This window comes from Protobothrops mucrosquamatus, unplaced genomic scaffold, assembly GCF_001527695.2.
Source record: "Protobothrops mucrosquamatus isolate PMUCROS unplaced genomic scaffold, P.Mucros_1.0 scaffold129, whole genome shotgun sequence".
NCBI classification, from domain to species: Eukaryota; Metazoa; Chordata; class Lepidosauria; order Squamata; family Viperidae; genus Protobothrops; species Protobothrops mucrosquamatus.
This window is the reverse complement of record NW_015386496.1, coordinates 1789204-1808341: the sequence shown is the minus strand read 5'-3', so window position 1 is coordinate 1808341 and position 19138 is coordinate 1789204. Positions and strand designations below refer to the sequence as shown.

The 19138-nt window shown below is 37.0% G+C and overlaps 1 protein-coding gene across 1 annotated transcript in view; it reads right to left on the bottom strand.

The window, feature by feature from the left end:
• LOC107284902 (dynein heavy chain 7, axonemal) overlaps positions 1-19138 on the bottom strand; it is a gene marked incomplete at its 3' end in the record, with an annotated part of 70128 nt that overhangs the window by 20192 nt on the left and 30798 nt on the right. Inside the window, exons 16-21 of the mRNA XM_015813027.1 lie at positions 17577-17763; positions 14570-14763; positions 12658-12856; positions 6789-6929; positions 4681-4893; positions 944-1053 (exon numbers count right to left, since the gene is read on the bottom strand). Of these exons, the coding sequence (XP_015668513.1) occupies positions 944-1053; positions 4681-4893; positions 6789-6929; positions 12658-12856; positions 14570-14763; positions 17577-17763 (1044 nt within the window). The remainder of the gene's footprint in view (positions 1-943; positions 1054-4680; positions 4894-6788; positions 6930-12657; positions 12857-14569; positions 14764-17576; positions 17764-19138) is intronic.

The following is a 19138-nucleotide window of genomic DNA, read 5'->3' as shown; positions in this document are numbered from 1 at the left end:
GAAACATTATCCATACAGATATGAAGTATTTTTTAAAGACTGGACCTAGTGAACCACATTTTATCATTTTATAGTATTATACAATAACAAATCCAATAATTTTTTCATGCCATAAGATGTTTTGCTTCTACTGAAGACAAGGACATAACATAAGGACATTCTAGAAGATATCACACATGACATTTGTTCATGTCAGATCAGAAAGAGCAGGGGCAGGGGCAGGGGCAGGCGGCAGGGCAGGAGGAGAGGACAGGAGAGGAGAGGAGAGGAGGGGAGGGGAGGGGAGGGGAGGGGAGAGGAGAGGAGAGTTCACCAGTATGTAGGGAAACATTACCAATAAAGAAAACATTATGTTTTACTATCTGACTACAGTAGTTGTATTAATAACTTGGAGTATTTTTACCTTTCAACTTTTCTATTGCATTTATGAAGGTACAAATTTGGAAAAGAGCTCTGCAAATTATTTCATACATTGTCTACTGGTTCAGACACTGTCATATTACCAATTATACAGGTTNAAGATGGATTGTTTATATTCAAAATAAGCATAGAATGGTGGAATATAATTTAGGTTTTTAGATAATTTGTTTTCTTTTCTTATATATCTCACCTACTTATGTAGAATAATTTTTGTGGAGTTAGGGATATTAATAGTAGTTTACTTTTAGTTGAATAGTATCCTGGGATTAGGTTTGGGAAGTCCGGGGGGTGGGGGGTGGGGGGTAGGGTTTGTTTACATTGTGATGTATTTGTGATGTGTTCTTTATGATGAAAATAATAAAAATTTATCTTGAAAAAAAAAGAATGTCCATAATTATATTTAAGGAAACAAATAAGGAAAACATGCAGCCATTTTTAAATTCATTGGGACAATGTTCAAGGCCAATAACTCTATTGCATTATTTTTATTATATTAACTCTTTTAACTTATAAAGAGAGTTACCTGTAGCATCTATCTGTAAGTGGAGTAATAACCAATCTTGGAGTATTGCCAAGGTATTCATATCCATACCGCAATTCAGCATTTATCATCTTTGTTTCTAGATGCCCTTCCTAATGGAAGATATGAAATATACATATAAAAAGACTTAAGATAAATAGAAATAAAGAATAAGTAGGCTTGTAATACATCTAATATTAGAAACAATTATTATACATGTCCCTAAGCTGCTTTTCAAAAGGCAACTGGACTTTCTTGGGGGGTTTTTTCCCTTGAAGCTTCTTCAGTTCTGACTGAATGGTGGGGAATGGAAAGATTTATATTCTTTGCAGTCATCTGGTCATTAGCTCTCTGAAGGTTCATCATTAGCTCTCTGAGAGTAGTTGTCGCCATTTGGGGATGTATCTGTACTCCCAGGGCCATCTGAATTAGATCTGGTGCTTTCTCAACTTCAATCTCTTTTTGGGTGGCTTCTCCAAATTTGGAGCAGGACTTTGGGGGAAGGGTTTGGGAGTGTTTGGTTTGATTTGGTTTGAATTATCGTACTGGTCAGAAGTTAGACCTCTCTGAATAACCTCTTCCCAACATTTCAGTTTGAACAGAAAAAACAACTGTATTTGGGAAAACAGAAAGTAGGGAGGGAAAGAGAAATATCTACACCAATGGAGGCTTTCCTTAAAATGACGAAAGCGTAGTTGTACCAGTATGCTCCGCCCCTTTCATATGAACATGTGACATCATGATGCAGTTCAAAAGGGCCAGAGCTTGCAATAGGATGCCCAGATGATCACATTGTAATTTATCCCCTTGATTCTTTTTTCATTAATTAATCAGGCTTAGCTATTTATAAGTTCCCTAATTGAGAAAGTTCTTGGATTTCAGAACATGCATGGAAAGAATACAGGCAACATCTGGACCTGCTGATTAGTTATTGTTAGGCATACTCTCGCTTCTATTTTATCTTTGAAGCAATTTTTAATATTTTTATAGGAATCTGAGATATGTGAAAGCCAGTCCCTTTGGGGAGACTGACCATTGTTCATGGTGTCAGAGGACCAGATGGAAGCAATAAATTGACATTGTGTTAGAATCCACCTTTCCAGTGACTGCACATTTAAAACCTTAAAAAGACAATCACCTTTTTACTTAAAAAAATATACATAAGAATGTATACATTGAATGGAAGAAAATATTATCTCTCACTTAATCAGGTTAACCAGCATGGAAAATGATTAACTTTTAAAAGTTTAAAGGTTTCCCCTTTCCAATTGTGACTCAAGAGGCAGTGCTCATTATCATATAGTGTTTGAGTAGATATATTGTTTTTACTTATTGCTTTATTAGAGTTAAAGTAGGTATATATTGATTGTATTATGTTTGTTTAGCTAAATTGTAATTTAGATATGGAATGGGATGTGTTTTAATCCTGTATTTGGTTCCCGGAAGTCCAGGGGGGGAAGGGGATTAGGGGAATTATAAAAATTGATGTATTTACATGTTATAGGTAAACTATAATTGTATTGATAAGAGGAGATGCTCGGCTGGTATCCCAAATTGCACTCGAGGAGGTGGTTAGAAAGGAGATGGGACGTAGGTAGGTGGAAAGGAGGAAGGAGGAGAGGTTGTGGGTTAGAGGGAGGAAGGATAGGAAAGTGGATGAGGGTGGAGGCAAGGCGGGGACTGCCGAGCGTCTCCGACAATATATTGATTTGGATTACTTTTTTCTCTGTTTGTGTATGTAAATGCATCATATTGCTATTTGTTGTTTAATTATAAAAATCAATAAAAAATTTATTAAAAAAAAAAAAGAGGCAGTGCTCATCTCTGATTCTCAGCCAAGGGAGTCTGCATTGAAACATCTCTGTTTCCATCTTCATGTAAAGTAAAAGGTAAAAGAGTCCCTGCTGACTATAAGAAGCGGTGCTCATCTCCGTTTCAAGGCCATTGAGCCAGCGCTGTCTGGAGACATTTCCACGGTCATGTGGCCAGCATGATGCCATGGAGCGCTGTTGCCTTCCCACTGAAGTGGAACCTATTTATCTATTCACATTTGCACGCTTTCGAACTGCTAGGTGGGCAGGAGCTGGAGCAAGTAACGGGAGCTCACCCCGTCATGAGGCGCACAGGTCTCAAACCTGGCCTGCTGTCTTTCCAGCCAACAAGCCCAGTGTCTTAACTGCTGAACCACAGCGCCACCCTCTGTTAACTTGAGACCAGCATGAAAATATGGAATGCAGTAACAGGGGCTCACCTCATTGTGCATTGCTCAGATTTCAAACCCAGGCTGTCGGCTTTCCAACTGACAAGCTCAACATCTTAACCACTGAGCCACCATGCCACGATTGACTTTTATTGGAAAATAAAGAAGCCGATGACACACCCTAAATCTACTTTGATTTCCAAAGTAGATTTATAGAACAGGTAGGTTCACACAAGACCAAGTAACCCTATCAAGTAACCTTCAGATAATCCAGGCTATAAAAATCAATGCCACTGATTACGTGGAAGTAGGGAGCAGATATATGATCGGTATAATTCATATAAATGAATTCATATAAAACCCCAGACTACATTGACATTTTTATTTAACACATACAGAAGCTTGCAATAGCAGGCTGGGATAATTAATTCTGCCTCCTCTACTGTGGTTTTGATGAAAAACACTCTTTTCCAGCAGTTATTTGCATGTGCACTAAGACAAATCATAACTCTAGTATGAATATATATTTGCAGGAAAGGTGCTTTTCTACCACTTCTCATTTCAAAGCATCCTGAACAAGTGTACAAACCCAAAAACTCATAAAATAAACAACGGAGTAAAAATCTGGATTAAAAAAAAGAATAAAAACAATGTATTAAAACACATTTATGGAGGAAAATAATTGTTGAGGATGATTTCTAAAAGAAATCTAAAAAATGTCACTGTTTGGAGGCTGGCATACCGCACCCATTCCTCAGGTAAGGTAGACACCTGAGTTGACTATCTCTACTGTTTCATTAATTCTGCACTATATCCTCTACTAATATGTCCTATATTAGTAAGTTCAAATTATTTTAGAAGACCCTTACCAAATACATATTAACACTAGAAACACTAAATGATTATTTGATACTTTTAGAAGTCAGTACATTTGGCACTTTCATATCTAACACGATCGGTCATTGTCACTATTCACTGTGTCACATTCAGTTAACGGAAAAAGTGTCAACTAAGCTATTTTAAAATAAAGAAATCAACAAGCTTTTTGGAAAATGCATGATATTATGTCTGAGGCATTTTGCATTGGAAAAAGGCCTATCTGAGGTAACGTCCTGCTAATATTGTATTCCATATAATAAATATAGGTTCTCAATAGTGTGAATCTAACAAAAGTCAGATTAAGGCCAGTCAGCTCAAAAAAGTATGATTCCTTTAAAACAATAAAAGCAGGACTTATCCAACAATTTCAGGAAACTCAATTATGGCATTTGACAGAAAGTTTTATCTATAAGTCTCCTGCAAATTCAGCAAGTATGTAGGGATTGTGGGCATGAAAAAGTCATTTTAATTATAAATGGTATACATATGGCTATTAGATATCTTTACTTCACATCATGCAGAAGGATGGGTAAAATCTTTGGTCATCAGCAAAAAAAGGCTCATATTAGTGTATCTTTCCTCCTATGTCAGCAATGAGTCCCAATAGAAAAGCTGAGTGCAGAAATAATCTCCTAATAGGATTCACAGAGACATCCCTCACCTGCCAATAGTATCTCAGCTGACTTAACCATTCAAAGTCGCTGTCATCACTGACACGCTTGCTTACAAGAGACACAAGCACATCCCTAGCGTGAACATCCAGGACCACAAGTGCTCCAAGGGTCACTCGATTCTGTTTTGACAACTTTCCGCGCACCAAGGTGACAATGCCGTCAATCTGCCCATTGCACTGGGTCAGGTAATCCTCAAGGGCCTGAGTGAAAAGGAAAAACCAGAGAGAAGTGAATTAGCTCCAAACGTCAACATCAATGTCTACAGCTCTGCTAACTGCTGCTTTTAGAAGCGATTTCGCCTTTCTACTGCCGTCATCTTGACAAGCAATTGTTCACTGGCACATTTCAAATGTGTTTTCTTTTAAATACACACATACATTACATGCATACATCATTCGAGGAGTTCTTCTACAATGGAAAGGCTTTTGTGGAGGTGTCTGCCATCCGAAGGGAGAAAAGTGATGATAGCTGATTTCCATCCATCTTCACCTGTCTCCCAGTCCACCACTTGAATTATTTCATAGCGTTCCTCAAATTTTTCAGAGTACTGTAGATTTTTATTTTTTTTTTGGTGCCAAAGGGGAACAAAATAATCAACCAGGCACAGGATTTTTATTTCTATGACAAGACCTTCTCAGTCCAAACTTTATCCCACTGAAATCAAGGGGGATAAATTAGGCATTTGTCATAGGAAGGGCAATCCTACTTCATTTCTCAGAGAAATCTGTATGGAAACTCCAAAATTCACATGCCCTACAGGTTTTCTGCCAAAAGGGAAGGAAATTTTATCTGTAGCTGTTTCCTCCCTTTGCTTGCTTTTTCTCATCCAATTTTCCCAATTTCTCTTCCACCGAAACTAATGAAATAATTTACTCTACTCCAGATGTACATCTCTTTGTAAACGAAAAGAAGCAATAAGCTCAATGTCAAGCATCTTCTGAAGCTAGTCAGCCCTACACAGAGCATCCAAATGACATTCTTTAGAAGCAATGGGATTTTCTGCTCTTCAAACATCTGCTCTTAAGACACTATTAGCTTCAACTCCACATGGGAAGTAAATTGAGGCCTCTGATGATTAGTCGATAGCTTTGCTAGAAGTATTCCTTTATACTGTTATCCTGACTTCCCCTTGCTACAGCTACACAATTTTTAAATTTCACTTCTGTAGTAAGAGAAAGCCAGACCCTGGCAATAAAAAATGCCAGTGAAATTCTCCACTGATGGAAACGAAGGAGTGGGGAAGTGTGTATGTGTGTGTGTGGGGGGGGGGGAATACCACAAATATCTGAAGCCCTGTCAGCAAGTTTTTATTAAAATTACAGTGGTTAAATTTACCACTGTAATAACCTGAATGTGGTTCTCATTGAAACAAATGGGACTTAAATCCTAACTGACTTGTTACAGTAATTTTAACTAAATACAATTAACTTATTCTGGGCACACTCCTTTTTTTCTTAGCTTAGACGCAATCCAATATTTCTCTTTTAATAAAGAAAAACAGGTCTTGGAAACATTATCCATACAGATATGAAGTATTTTTTAAAGACTGGACCTAGTGAACCACATTTTATCATTTTATAGTATTATACAATAACAAATCCAATAATTTTTTCATGCCATAAGATGTTTTGCTTCTACTGAAGACAAGGACATAACATAAGGACATTCTAGAAGGTATCACACATGACATTTGTTCATGTCAGATCAGAAAGAGCAGGGGCAGGGGCAGGGGCAGGGGGCAGGGCAGGAGGAGAGGACAGGAGAGGAGGGGAGGGGAGGGGAGGGGAGAGGAGAGGAGAGGAGAGGAGAGTTCACCAGTGTGTAGGGAAACATTACCAATAAAGAAAACATTATGTTTTACTATCTGACTACAGTAGTTGTATTAATAACTTGGAGTATTTTTACCTTTCAACTTTTCTATTGCATTTATGAAGGTACAAATTTGGAAAAGAGCTCTGCAAATTATTTCATACATTGTCTACTGGTTCAGACACTGTCATATTACCAATTATACAGGTTGTCCAAACTGGTTATTAATATCTTCTAAAGAAGATGGAATTATTAAACACTTCACATACTGTTGAAACATTCCTACCTGCTGGCCATTTTTAATAGCTGTTTGCACTTCAAGAGTCCAAAAAGCCTGGGATACACAAAGAACTGTCTGTCCGGGCCATTCCCTGACCCAGTTTACACGGAGAGATTTTGGATAAGCATCTATTGCAGAACCAATCACCTGGAAGTACAAAAAAATGAAAGCCTTGCTAAGTAAACTAGAAAGCAGACCCCAAATATCTTTTGTCATGACCTTTTCGTTCTGCCTGTATAACCTTACTCCACCAGCTCCAATGAGCATCAGACACTATATTAGTTAGAGCTCAACATACTGTATATAGAGAAATCCAAGTTGCATGACTCTCCATGAACACTAAACAGAACAGAAACCCCTTGTGACTCAGCCCTTCATATATTAGAACAGTTACATGAATTTTTAACCAGTATGGTCGTACTGAAAGTGCTTCTTCTGCCAGAATATGAACTATTCGTTCAAATAAAAATCTGAATGTTTTGCAATGAAAAAATGTGATCAGCCAATATAGTAAGTGAACTTAAATAAAAAAAACAAATTGACACAGAAAAAAAGTCCATCTACCACTTTTATCAGATTGTACACAATATGAAAAACTGTCACAGAATCTACAAAAAAAACTGTTGTTCTTTCATTGACTATAATATTGTATCTTTCATACTAGGTTTTTGTTTACCCAGTTCATGCAAAAACTAATAAGACTATATATGATACTGAAATTAATTAAAAAGAAGAAAATTCTTGGTTATAAATTTTAGAATCATTAATAAATAAAATATAAAGAGATCAAAGAGATGGAAAGTAAACATGACTTAAAAAAATAAAAATGTGTTCTTCCTGAAAATTCATAAACAGAATAAATTAAAACTGAAATGATTTTCAGAGATGGCATCTAAAACCTTTTTTATAAAAATGAAAATCTGCAGAGAGAAATGTCAGATAAGAGCTTTCCATGTCACCTTGATTCATCTTAATGTAACAATTTAGTTTTTTTCGTTAATTTAAAAACATGCTTTATAAGAATATTCAAAAAACTTTCTTTCCTCTTCCTTCTCCTCCTCCTCCTCCTCCTCTCCTCCTCTTCCTCATTCTTTTTTTTTGCTATCATAACTAATATTGCTTTTAATACCATCTCAAGAGAGCCACTTTGGTGTAGTTCAGGGCTAGGCAACCTTGGCTCTTTTATGACTTGTGGACTTCAACTCGTAGAATTCCTCAATTCCCATGCTGGCTGAGGAATTCTGGGAGTTGAAGTCCACAAGTCATAAAAGGGCCAAGTTTGAAGACCCCTGCCTTAATCCATAGGAGTGTCCTGTGCACCTTAAGGTATAAGCTCTTGATTACAACTGACTATCTAGCACTGTGATCTGTGAAATGTCTGTAATGCATGTGAGTTACAGTTTGGCATGCAGCAAGGTGAATTCAGAAGAGTGTGGTGTAGCAATCATTTATCATTTGTTCAACTTTACTATTGAATTGCTTTCCCCGATGCCTTTATTCCTTTGTATTTTTGGCTGTGTGATACACTCATTAGTAAGGCCTTCAGTATATATTCTCAGATTCTGTTTCTATCTGTAACTTTCTCCAGTCTTATCACAAAAAAGTTGACAGCTAAGAAATTTAAACAGATCTCCATGTTACACTGCTCTCACTGGTACTTCTGCCAAACTATTCACTCTGGGGAGTGCATGCTTGACTTACTGCTGTTTAAATGCTTTATTTTTATACGAAGATGATTTAAAGGTGAAGCAGTCCTTTAAGGACCACAAGGACAATCAGAAAAATTGGATCTAAAATCATAAGGTATCTTTTGTCTGATTAAAATTTGTAGCAAAGCAACGATGTGTTTATTTCTTTTTTAAAAATCTGTAGATTGATCAGTTTAACGCAGAAGAGGAGGCTTACAGATGGCTGACATCTCAGTACCCTCAGCGTAAAAAAATTCAAGATACTCTGAAACCATACCTTCAGCTTTATGAATTGACAGTAGAATTTAACACCAAATATAGGAACTGGATGGATGGAATATTCACTAAAGTGAATCCAGATCAAGTTGAGCAAGACACGGGAAACACTTGGTGTGCACTGTATAAGTTAGAAAGAACTTTCCATGACTCTCCAAATGCATTATTTCTAACAACAAGGATCAAGACAAAGGTAGAAGAATTCCTGAGCCAGCATAGCTGGGCTAGCTAGCTCTCTCCTGCCCTTCCTGCTTCCTGCAGAGACGCAGCAAAGGGAGGAGCCCCACCCAAAAAGCTTTTCAGCTTGTCAGAGAACACTGTGAGTCCACTCTCTTTTACACACACACACACACACACACACACACACACAAACACAAACACAAACACAGAGAGAGACAGAGAGAGAAGCAGGGAAGCGCAAGTGCCTCTCTCTGTCTTTCTCTGCAAATGGCAGAGGAGGCTGGGAGCCACAGGAGAAGGCTCAAAGAGCCACATGCGACTCCGGAGCCGCAAGTTGCCGACCTGTGAACTAGAGGTTGAATCTTTGGAATTAATTCTGACAACAGAGATATGATGTTTTGCATCTATCTATGCACCCAAAGGCTTCAATGACTGAATTAGACGAAATAAACTTTTGTTGTAATTCATTGGGAATTCACATGTCTAATGGCAAGTCAAGATCTGGTTTTGCCTCGGGAAAAGGGTGAGTGTGTGCAAATATGGCTACACACAGATGCCTTTTAATCTCAGATGCTCTAATACTGTCATCATTCCATGAAAAAATACTAAGAGCTGAGACCAGCACAAAAGATAATTACAACTGAAAATATTGAGGCATGAAAACCACCAATATATTACAGCAGCTGGTACATGCAAATAGGTTTCTAGCAGATCTGATGAGTGTAGAGGCTCTTTGATTGATTGTAATGTTTCTATCATTATCCTTGGTATTTCACAAACAGTTGACGTATTTCAATCTAAATAAACCTGCTATTCCTGTCCTTTTTTAAAAAAAAACAACCACAAAATATACGAAATTTCATTTTGATGTATGCTGATTGGTGTACTTTCAAAGTGACAGTAAAGTTGTTGTTGTTGTTGTTGTTGTTGTTGTTGTTATTATTATTATTATTATTATTATTATTATTATTATTTTGAGTTAGATCTTTGAAAATAGATCTGGGAATGATTCTATTGCTTAAATGTGAATTAGAGGATTTAAGGCTTGTTTGATGAATTCTTGACTTATAACTAACCATGAGAATGGGGAAGGGATATATCACTATTGAGACAGGCTGGTAAATATTATGTGGTTTCCTGTACTAATTATAATTATTATTGATTGATCTGATTTTGAGGGTAAAGTAGTCTTCTTCCCATTGAAGAACCTACAAAGATCAAGTTGCTGGCAACTGGCTCTGGTAGATTGAGTAAAATAGATTTGAATTGTACCAAAGTGACCTTATGATTTAGGATACATCTTTTTTTCTTAGACCATGTAAGCTTGGAAAGTCTACAGGCTCCTTGTGGTGAGAAGTTAGATCCTTGTTGGGATGATTTTTTTTCTTTGCTTGAACTCTGTTAAAGTATTTTAAAATGCGACTATGCTAGGATCAGATGGTTCTCTATCTCTGAACCTTAAGAGGACATATCATGAGGTTAGAATACTGAAGACAATTGAGCTGCTTGGAAAATATAGGATTCTCTGACCATGACATTTTTTTAGGTTTGGGAAGAAGAGAAGAGAATTAGAAGTGTCAGAGAGGGAATCCAATCCATTTGTTCTTGCTCTGGAGGGAACTGAGAATTAAATCTACTTTGAATTTCAAACAAACAAAAAAGAATTTCTTTAATTTAAATGCTGGGTTGAAAAGGCCCATTAATTATTTCCGCAGGGGGGGAAAGAATAACTGAAAAAAGACTAGATTTTTGGAAACCATACAAAATCACGAACACATGCTCCCTGAGAAGCAACAGAATAACAGTAGCAGTTATTATCATCAACAGTATGAATAAACCCTGTTTTTGCCCTCTGGTTGTCAAAAGACAAACAGCAGCCATAATCATTTTCAATTCTATTTGGGCATAAAATAGTAGCAGATGGGAAACTGGCGGTGGCTGCCTTTGTGAAACTGTGGATTTTGTTCTCTTTATTACTCTGGTGCCCCTCTTCAGACCCTCTCACTTTGGACACTGATGAACTGGTCTGTCTGAATCTTCTACTCCTATGGAGGCATGATCTCTGCAGGTACTAACAATGCCCTCAGGGATAAGGGTATTTTCTTTAAAGAAGCCATCCCAGCAGCTTTCCTCAGCTTCCTCAGTGTGATCCACAGGAGTTGCTGAGACATTGCTTTGATTTTTGCCCCCAAAGAAAAAGTCTTTCAGTGGAGGCAGAAAGGGAGCCTTGAGCCTTAATGAATCACATTACATTGATAAGATCTGTTTTCTAGTTGTTTTCCTTAGAATTCCTGCAAGGAAGAGAAAAATACAGAGACAGGAAATGATTAAATACTGAAAAGGAGGAAGGAAGGGAGAGAGAGGCAGAGACAGCTGCAGAAAGAATAAAGCAAAAAACGATCAAGAATTACAAGAATCACCATTGAAAGCACTGAGGAATCTGGTGAGGAAACATCTTTGAAACAATGACCCATCAGGGCACGAGTTGTCTAGTTTGTCTTAAAAAGACAAATATGACATTACATTACTTTTGTTACTAAACCATTTTTTATTCTGGGTTCCTTGTTTAAGCAAGGATGAAAATGTACATCACTTAAAGTACTCAAAACAATGATGCATGAAGCCTACCAAATTGTTAAATCCCATCCATATATTCTATTTTTTGCAGCTTTGAGTTCATCTTATTTATTCCATTCATAACTGGACAAATATCTAGCAATTAAAGTGCCCAACGATTTATATTTATTGGGCAACTGATTCATATTTATGACGGTTGCAGTGTCCTGGGGACATGTGAACAGCTTTTGTGACCTTCAATGGGGAAGCCAGGCTGACTTAACAACCCTGTTACTAACTTAACAACTGCAATGATTCACTTAACAGCTGTGGCAGGAAAGGCCATAAAATGGAGCAAAAGTTCCTTAACAAATGTCTCACTTAGCAGCATAAATTTGGGGCTCAATTGTGGTATTAAGTTGAGGACTACCTGTACTGGTATTGATCTATTACATATGTCTACAATATTGATAGAATGCAATATTTTGTACGAATGCAGTGAAATTGCCAACTATTGTTACATTTCTATCCCTCTTAAATATAACAGGAGCATTTACACATTTACAAGAAATCTTACAACTAAAATACAAAACATTTGGCAGAACAGAAACCTGACCAGTAGTTGAGCTTACAATTAGCATACAAACTATTGCAGATCATTTTACCTGACCCACATGTCATTTTTAATACTGAGTCAAATTATGTCCTAAACAAGACCAAACCAGGCAGAATATTTGTTGTATATAAGTGATTATTGTACAGTTTTAGATACTGCAGATACTGCAATGGAAGGATGGGAGAACAGCAGCAGATTGAGGACAGAGATCCTAACTCTTTCTTCTCTGCTATGATCCTAACTAAATCCCACCTCCACTGAAGCTGTTTCAGTCCTAGAAGGGGAATTTCCATTATTGCCTATGAAAGGCTAATCATAGCAAAGAGCTATTTGTCATAGCAATAGCAAGAAGGAAAGACTTCAGGTGCACCAGATTCCTGATTCATGCAGCCAATCCTAATGGAATAGCAATTTAAGAAGGGAGATGATTTTTTAAATCTTCCTGTGTTAATTGTTTTTACATAATTTATATCATGCCTGGTTTGGATTTTGAGAGATAATCTGCTTACTTTCTTATAATAGCCTAGATAATGACCTCAAACAAATTGTAATTTATTACCTTGTGGATGGAATTTATCATACTTGATTCCAATTCAACTAACCACTTTTCCACTTGGCCTCTCGCTTTAGCTGTTGATATTGTGTTGATAAGTTCCACAACTTCCCCTTCACTGCTTTTCATGTGTGTAATATCCAGGACTTCAGTAAACTCAACACTAGCAATTCCTTCAAAACACTTTTTCAAGTGAGGCTTTACTCTGAAGAAATCAAAGAGAGGATTAAGAAATAAACTTGGAGCCATGCGAGCTCTCACTTCTTTCAACAAAACACACTTTATGCCCAGAATGTTTGGATTAATAATGCTATCCGTATGAGTCAGAGAAGTAAGTTCTAACCACAGGCAGGATGTTTTTTATTTAGATATTTCATTCTCAAACAAACTGACAAAAAACACCCACAGTATATTAAAAAACTGTATTTTTGTTTAAAATCCTCTCCAAAGCATGCTAACATGGGGAAAGGATTCTGCTAAGAAACCATCTTACTAGATTTCCAACAAGGATGTTGAATGCACCAGGTATGGTATGCCACTTCAATGTATCTTGATGACTAAGTCATAAAATAAGAATAGACAATCTTTTTGCTGAGAGGGAGCACGCTTTTACTTTTAAAAATATTTTAGAGAGCACGGCGAGAAAACAATGGAATGCCTAGGGCTGAAAATATTGCTCTTCTTGCATTTTAGAGAGCTTTAAAGTCAAATCAGATGTATTATTGTGGGGTCCTTGGTGCTTTCTGAGAATGGTTGTTTTCTTGCAGACATTTTATTACCAAACTACCAGTGCTAGTAAGGAATGAGGTTTACTCTCAATTTATATAGCAATGGCTTTTCCTGTCCATGCTGGTGGGAGTGATCTTGGTCATCCTGCTCTCACCCAAATGAGCAGAGATTAACACCAAGATCAACACTAGACCAGACATGTCAAACTCGTGACGTCACATGACGCCATGCAACGTATCGGGATGGTTTTGCCATTGCTGGCAATGGGGTGGGTGTGGCTTCCGGATGATGCGTTCTGCCCGCGGGCCAGCAGTTTGATACCCCTGCACTAGACCAATAATCAAGAAGTAAACACTACTTCAAGGAACTAACTTAGCCAAATAAGCTAACAGTAAACAACTATCAAGGACCACCAAGACCTCTCCCACCAAGCCATTACTATATAAAATGAGAGCAAACCGCCTTCTAGCACTGATGATGTTACCTAGTTTGGTAATGAAATCTCTGCAAGAAAACAACCAAACTCAGAGAGCATCAAGGACCCCACAGTTCAACCCTGAGCTATAAATATTCTCTTCAAATGTATTATGCTTAACAGAGAAGGACAATGAATTTTCTTAGCAGGAGAGAACTGGGTTTAAATGGCAAACATTAAAGTAAAATATTGTAATAGAAGACCCCAAAGAAGATTGAAACACTCAAGATGGGAGATGATTCAAGCTCGGACCACAATTGTTGACAATGAGATTAAGTTCACATGTTTGCAGCATTATAAAAAAAAAAAGAAGCAACGTGACCTCTTGCCTACAGATTCATTATGAGGAATAAGTTGATGGAAACAAAGTTTTTGTACCTGTTTAATAAGATGAATTATAACCATATCCATAAAACATCAGTTTGGGAGAAGGGTGTCTGATAAAGCCAAATGTCCATTATATGTGAATTTACCTAGCACACATATACTTTATTTATATAATTTATGTCAAATTTGCATAGATTGCACAAAGTAAATTAATTCTGATTTTCTTTTTTGCTAACTGTGATCCAAAAATCAAGGTTTTACTGCATTTCTATAACTACTGGATAATATTAACTTTTAGTCATTCACCCACAAATTGTGTGCTCATTATGTAAACTATGTACAACAGGAATTACAACTATCCTAAATGTCCATCAAATAGTACAATACCTTGTAGGATCTTTAGTCTCTGAGAGAATCTCAAGGAGTTCATCATTGGATAAGAAGAAGAATCTAGGGAAGAACAGGCGTTTCTTTTCTAGATACTCATTTAGACCCTTAAGAATTAATTCTAACAACTCATTGCATTTCTTCAGTCGTTCCAGCATCTTCTCTATCATCACTACTGTAAGAACATGTTTGTCCTGAGAAAGACAAACATATCATATCATATACCATTCATATCAAAGTATATATAGTATCATTATCTCAATTTAAAAACTGAGCAATGCCTTAAGTATTTTCTCTAAAACTTTAAAACTAAAATGAGTCAGCTCAATTTTCTCCCATTTTCCAGGATACTTTTATGACAGTCTGAAAAGCTTTCTAAGATCTTTTCTTGTAGTGTGCTTAACCCCTTTGTGAAACAGCTAGGTAGGCTCTGAGACTGGTTTGGCGAATTCTATTTTTCAATTTCTATGCTTTTTGTAAATATATTATCCTTCCTCCCTTCCTTCTTTCCTTCTTTCCTTCTTTCCTTCTTTCCTTCTTTCCTTCCTTCCTTCCTTCCTCCTTCCCTCCCTCCTCCTTCCTTCCTTCCTTCCTTCCTTCTTCTGATTAAGCCATGAGAAGCTATGATGTGATATAAAGGTGCTCAACAATAAATACTGAAGAGTCAAAATCAAAATGTGAAGATTCACTGAACAGTGTCTGGAGATTCTGTATTCAGCATCATTTGACAGCCAAATATTGGGTGGAAACTTGCAGCCTAAGCACTTCCTCCACATTCCCAGACAACTTCAGCTTCTTTTTGGCTTCTCATTTCCTTAATTGAAACTGCTCACTTGACATGTATTCATCCATCTGCAGGTTGCTGCAAGGAAGTCCTTGTTCTTCATCTATTTCCCTGTAATTTTTCCCTCTGTCTCCCATAGATACAGTCTCTGTGAGCAGATTCCACCATACTTTCCTAGCACTTAATTTTCTTTGCAGCTTCAATTTTGTACGGTCAGGATTCTTTACCAGATTGCTTTTCTTTCCTCTTCCAGCTAGAGTGTATAAAGGTTGGCCTTATTCCATTATTCATTTGGGGTTTGTTTGAGTTTCTTTCCAGGCAAAATCATTTTTTAAATGATTTTATTTCCACTTAAAACATCCTTTTAAAAGTCTACACAAAATTCCTACACATTTTGTTATACTTTTTTTTTCCACTATGGAATTTTTGCATGCCTTGTCTAATGTATGTCTCTTATTCATTTTGCCTAATGTATTGCTCACATTTTTGAAAGCAGTTCGTCCTTTTTACACATACAAATTTGCATTATACAGTGTGAAGAAGAAAATTTTTGGCTTTTATGAATGTTTGGGTTTACAGTTGCATTTGGGAAACACAAATCAGTATATGTGTCAAGATATGAACTGAGCAAATATCTGCTCCTGTCTATAACCTCTAGTAGAAAAAAATGTTTTTCAAAGGAAGCCACATTAGCCCCCTCAGGTGGCAACGTTATGCATCTAGGTTGTGTTTAGCTCAAATCACTGTTATACCCTGTCAGATTTTCACATGAAAACTTGGCATTCAGATAAATCATTTCTTCCTATTTAGGCACTTGGACTATTATACCACTGTTTATCATCTACGACCTTGATGAAATTTGAAGATTAAATGAGACTGCCATGAGTTATGGGTTTTTTTCAAAATAGTAATACTGGGCCAAAGATAGAAAAATAATTGCTCTAGTGTGCCATGATTAGCTGTTCCATAAAGAAGCTACAAATTACCATAGGTTCTCATCCTTAGGGCTTTTTTTCTTAATATAATGTCTTCGATTTTTCTTCCCATGCAGAAAAAGATCAGTCCTGTGGACCATTTGTTTATCAAAAATAGCAATGAAATCAAAGAGCAATTTCATCCTCATTGATTTGAGCCACACAGAAAAAAAAATTATTCAAATCTAGGGTAAAATACAGGGCAATCCAAAAATATGTTTACAGTTTCTAGCTGTTGCTGTAAAACACAACTGCAAGTCAAAAAAAATCAACACATGCCCTGAGATTTAATTTATGCTGAGAAGGGAAATATAGTACCTATAAAATCGAGTAATAATTTCTAAACATATACTGCCATCTTCTGGGAGGAAATACAAAGGTGTTTTTTGTTCACTTGGAAATGTCAGAAGTACTAACTGGTACAGACAACTACATGAATACTCGACAAAAGCACTAGACTTCTGTACTGCGCAGCCCACCACGAGCACACATTTGAAAATAAGTCATTTGGGATTACTCCAAAGAAAGCAGCACAGCATTGCGACTAATAACCTAATCCTTACATATCTAATTCAATTCAGTGACTTAATCCAGGACAGTCAAATGTGGATTTAAAAAAGAAACAATTCTCTATTCGAAGATGTCAGGGTGACAATTCTTTGGTTATACTTCATTTGAAGATTTAAAACCATTTATTATAGGTGTTTGTCTGTTTCTTATTCTCAGATTGCAGGAAATCATACCACCATTTTCAGCAGTTGTATTTGGAAGGGAAAGCAATGGCCACAAAACACGGATAGTCTTTGGTCAGATGGGGGTTAAGTATAATGAAATTTAACAAAGGACAGCAGGGGTAACAGTACAGTGAATGGTGAGTGGAGTGACATCGATCTAGCTAAACAAACAAAGAAATATCTGCACAAAGGCTGTTTATTTACTTCTTTATTGTATTTACTTAGTTCCCTCCCAAGACTGTTACTCTATATTCAGTGTTCTACTGCATTATCTCTAGGATGCAATATATTTAAATTGTAGTAAAAATTTCCAGATTCATACACCTTTTATGCAAAGCTATGCCCCCTTTTATTTACCCACTGTCTTTGGAAGGGAAGAAGGGACATCCATCTTTTTTCATGTGTACTGCCCTAATTTAATTTCACGAATAACAGAATGCATACAATAAAGACATGAACAAAAAACATATCTTTCCCATGTTATAATTAATTGTTCCAAAGAGAATTTTTACTACCTGAATGGCATGTTTCATGATATCCTTCCAAGTTTTGTCCACAGTGGTGAATCGTCTACCTTCTTCAGGCATCTGAGCCATAATGTCCGGAGAAGTAAAAATTGGCTCCAAATAAAGCCAGGTAGCCTGAACTTTCAGCCACTCATCCAAGATTTCCTGTACCAACAAAAGTTTTGACTCCCAGTCTCTATAGAACAGAACAAAATGAATCGAGCATTAGATTGTAGAACATTTCTGGAGGTTTGGATGGAAAATAAGCCACTGGAATTCCAAGGTAGATATAACTCATGTGGTTCCCAGAGAAGAAAAGCAATCCTACTCTCTTGATGTAAAGAAAATGGCCTTGAAGGAGGGGAGGAAGAACTGCTGCCAAAGCAAGAGTCAGATAAAAGAAACTTGGGTCCAAGGCAGAGCTATAACCCAAGAAATCAAAAATAAAGGGAATGAGGCCGGGAGGCACATTCAGTCTTGCAAGATTCTGTCACTACAGCTTTACAATACAGTAAAAGTGGTGTGGGCTTGCATAATTTTGGTTTCCTAGTCTGATCTCCCTTTTCTTTCCCAGAAAAGAAGTTCCATTCATACAGCCAATTCTATTCATATAAGTACTGTAGTTATTTATAGTTTTTTACCTCCCCAGTTTATTACAGGGCAGAGAGAGAATAACAACCAAACAAATCAAATAATAAAATATAGTAAAATGCCTGCCCTCCTTCCCCACTAGGCATTAAGATGAACAAATGTCCATTTTTAAAGGAGAGTTTTAGACTTTTACAAAGTCAGAAATAAGGGGATCCAGCAAATTTCCATGGCAGCATGTATCATATATTTGCATGGTCCCTACCTTCTGGTCTACACCTTCATGTGGGAGCAGCACCCTAAGCAGACTTACTATCAATGTATTAGAGGAGGGGCAAAATCATTTTGATGAGCCACTGCCTAAGGTAGCTTGGTTCAGTAAAATAAAGACTTTACCAGTAAAGATAAGCACTTTGAATTGGGGCCAGCAAAGCAGTAACCTTCCAGTTGCTATCATTCTACAATAAAAACATCTATGTCCAGGCCTGAATTCTGATAGAAACAGGTCCATATAATCTATTTTGTTTGATTGATTGATTTTTATCCCACTTTTATTACTGTTTAAGTAACCCAAGGCAACCAACATGCATAATATTCATTCCCCCTCCTATTTTTCCCACAACAACAATCCTATGAGGTGGGTTGGGCTGAGAGAGAATGACTGGCCCAAAATCTCCCAGCCGGCTTTCATGTCTAAGGCAGGTCTAGAACTCGCAGTCTCTTGATCTTTAAGCCAGCAATTTAACCACTACGCTACACTGACTTCCTATTTCTTGTAAGATCCCCCTATAGCAATTTCTTCTTCTCAGTAACTTTCTGTTAAAAAGGAAGCTTGGAGATTAGGCAGAGGCTGTTCAGTAGGCTTCTTTAAGACAGGTCATACTAATGGCTCTTCGAAGACCAATGGGTTTTCATTGTTCTATGGAGACACAATAGTCACCTCTTAAAATCCAGCCATCCATATACCCACCTGGCCATCCAAA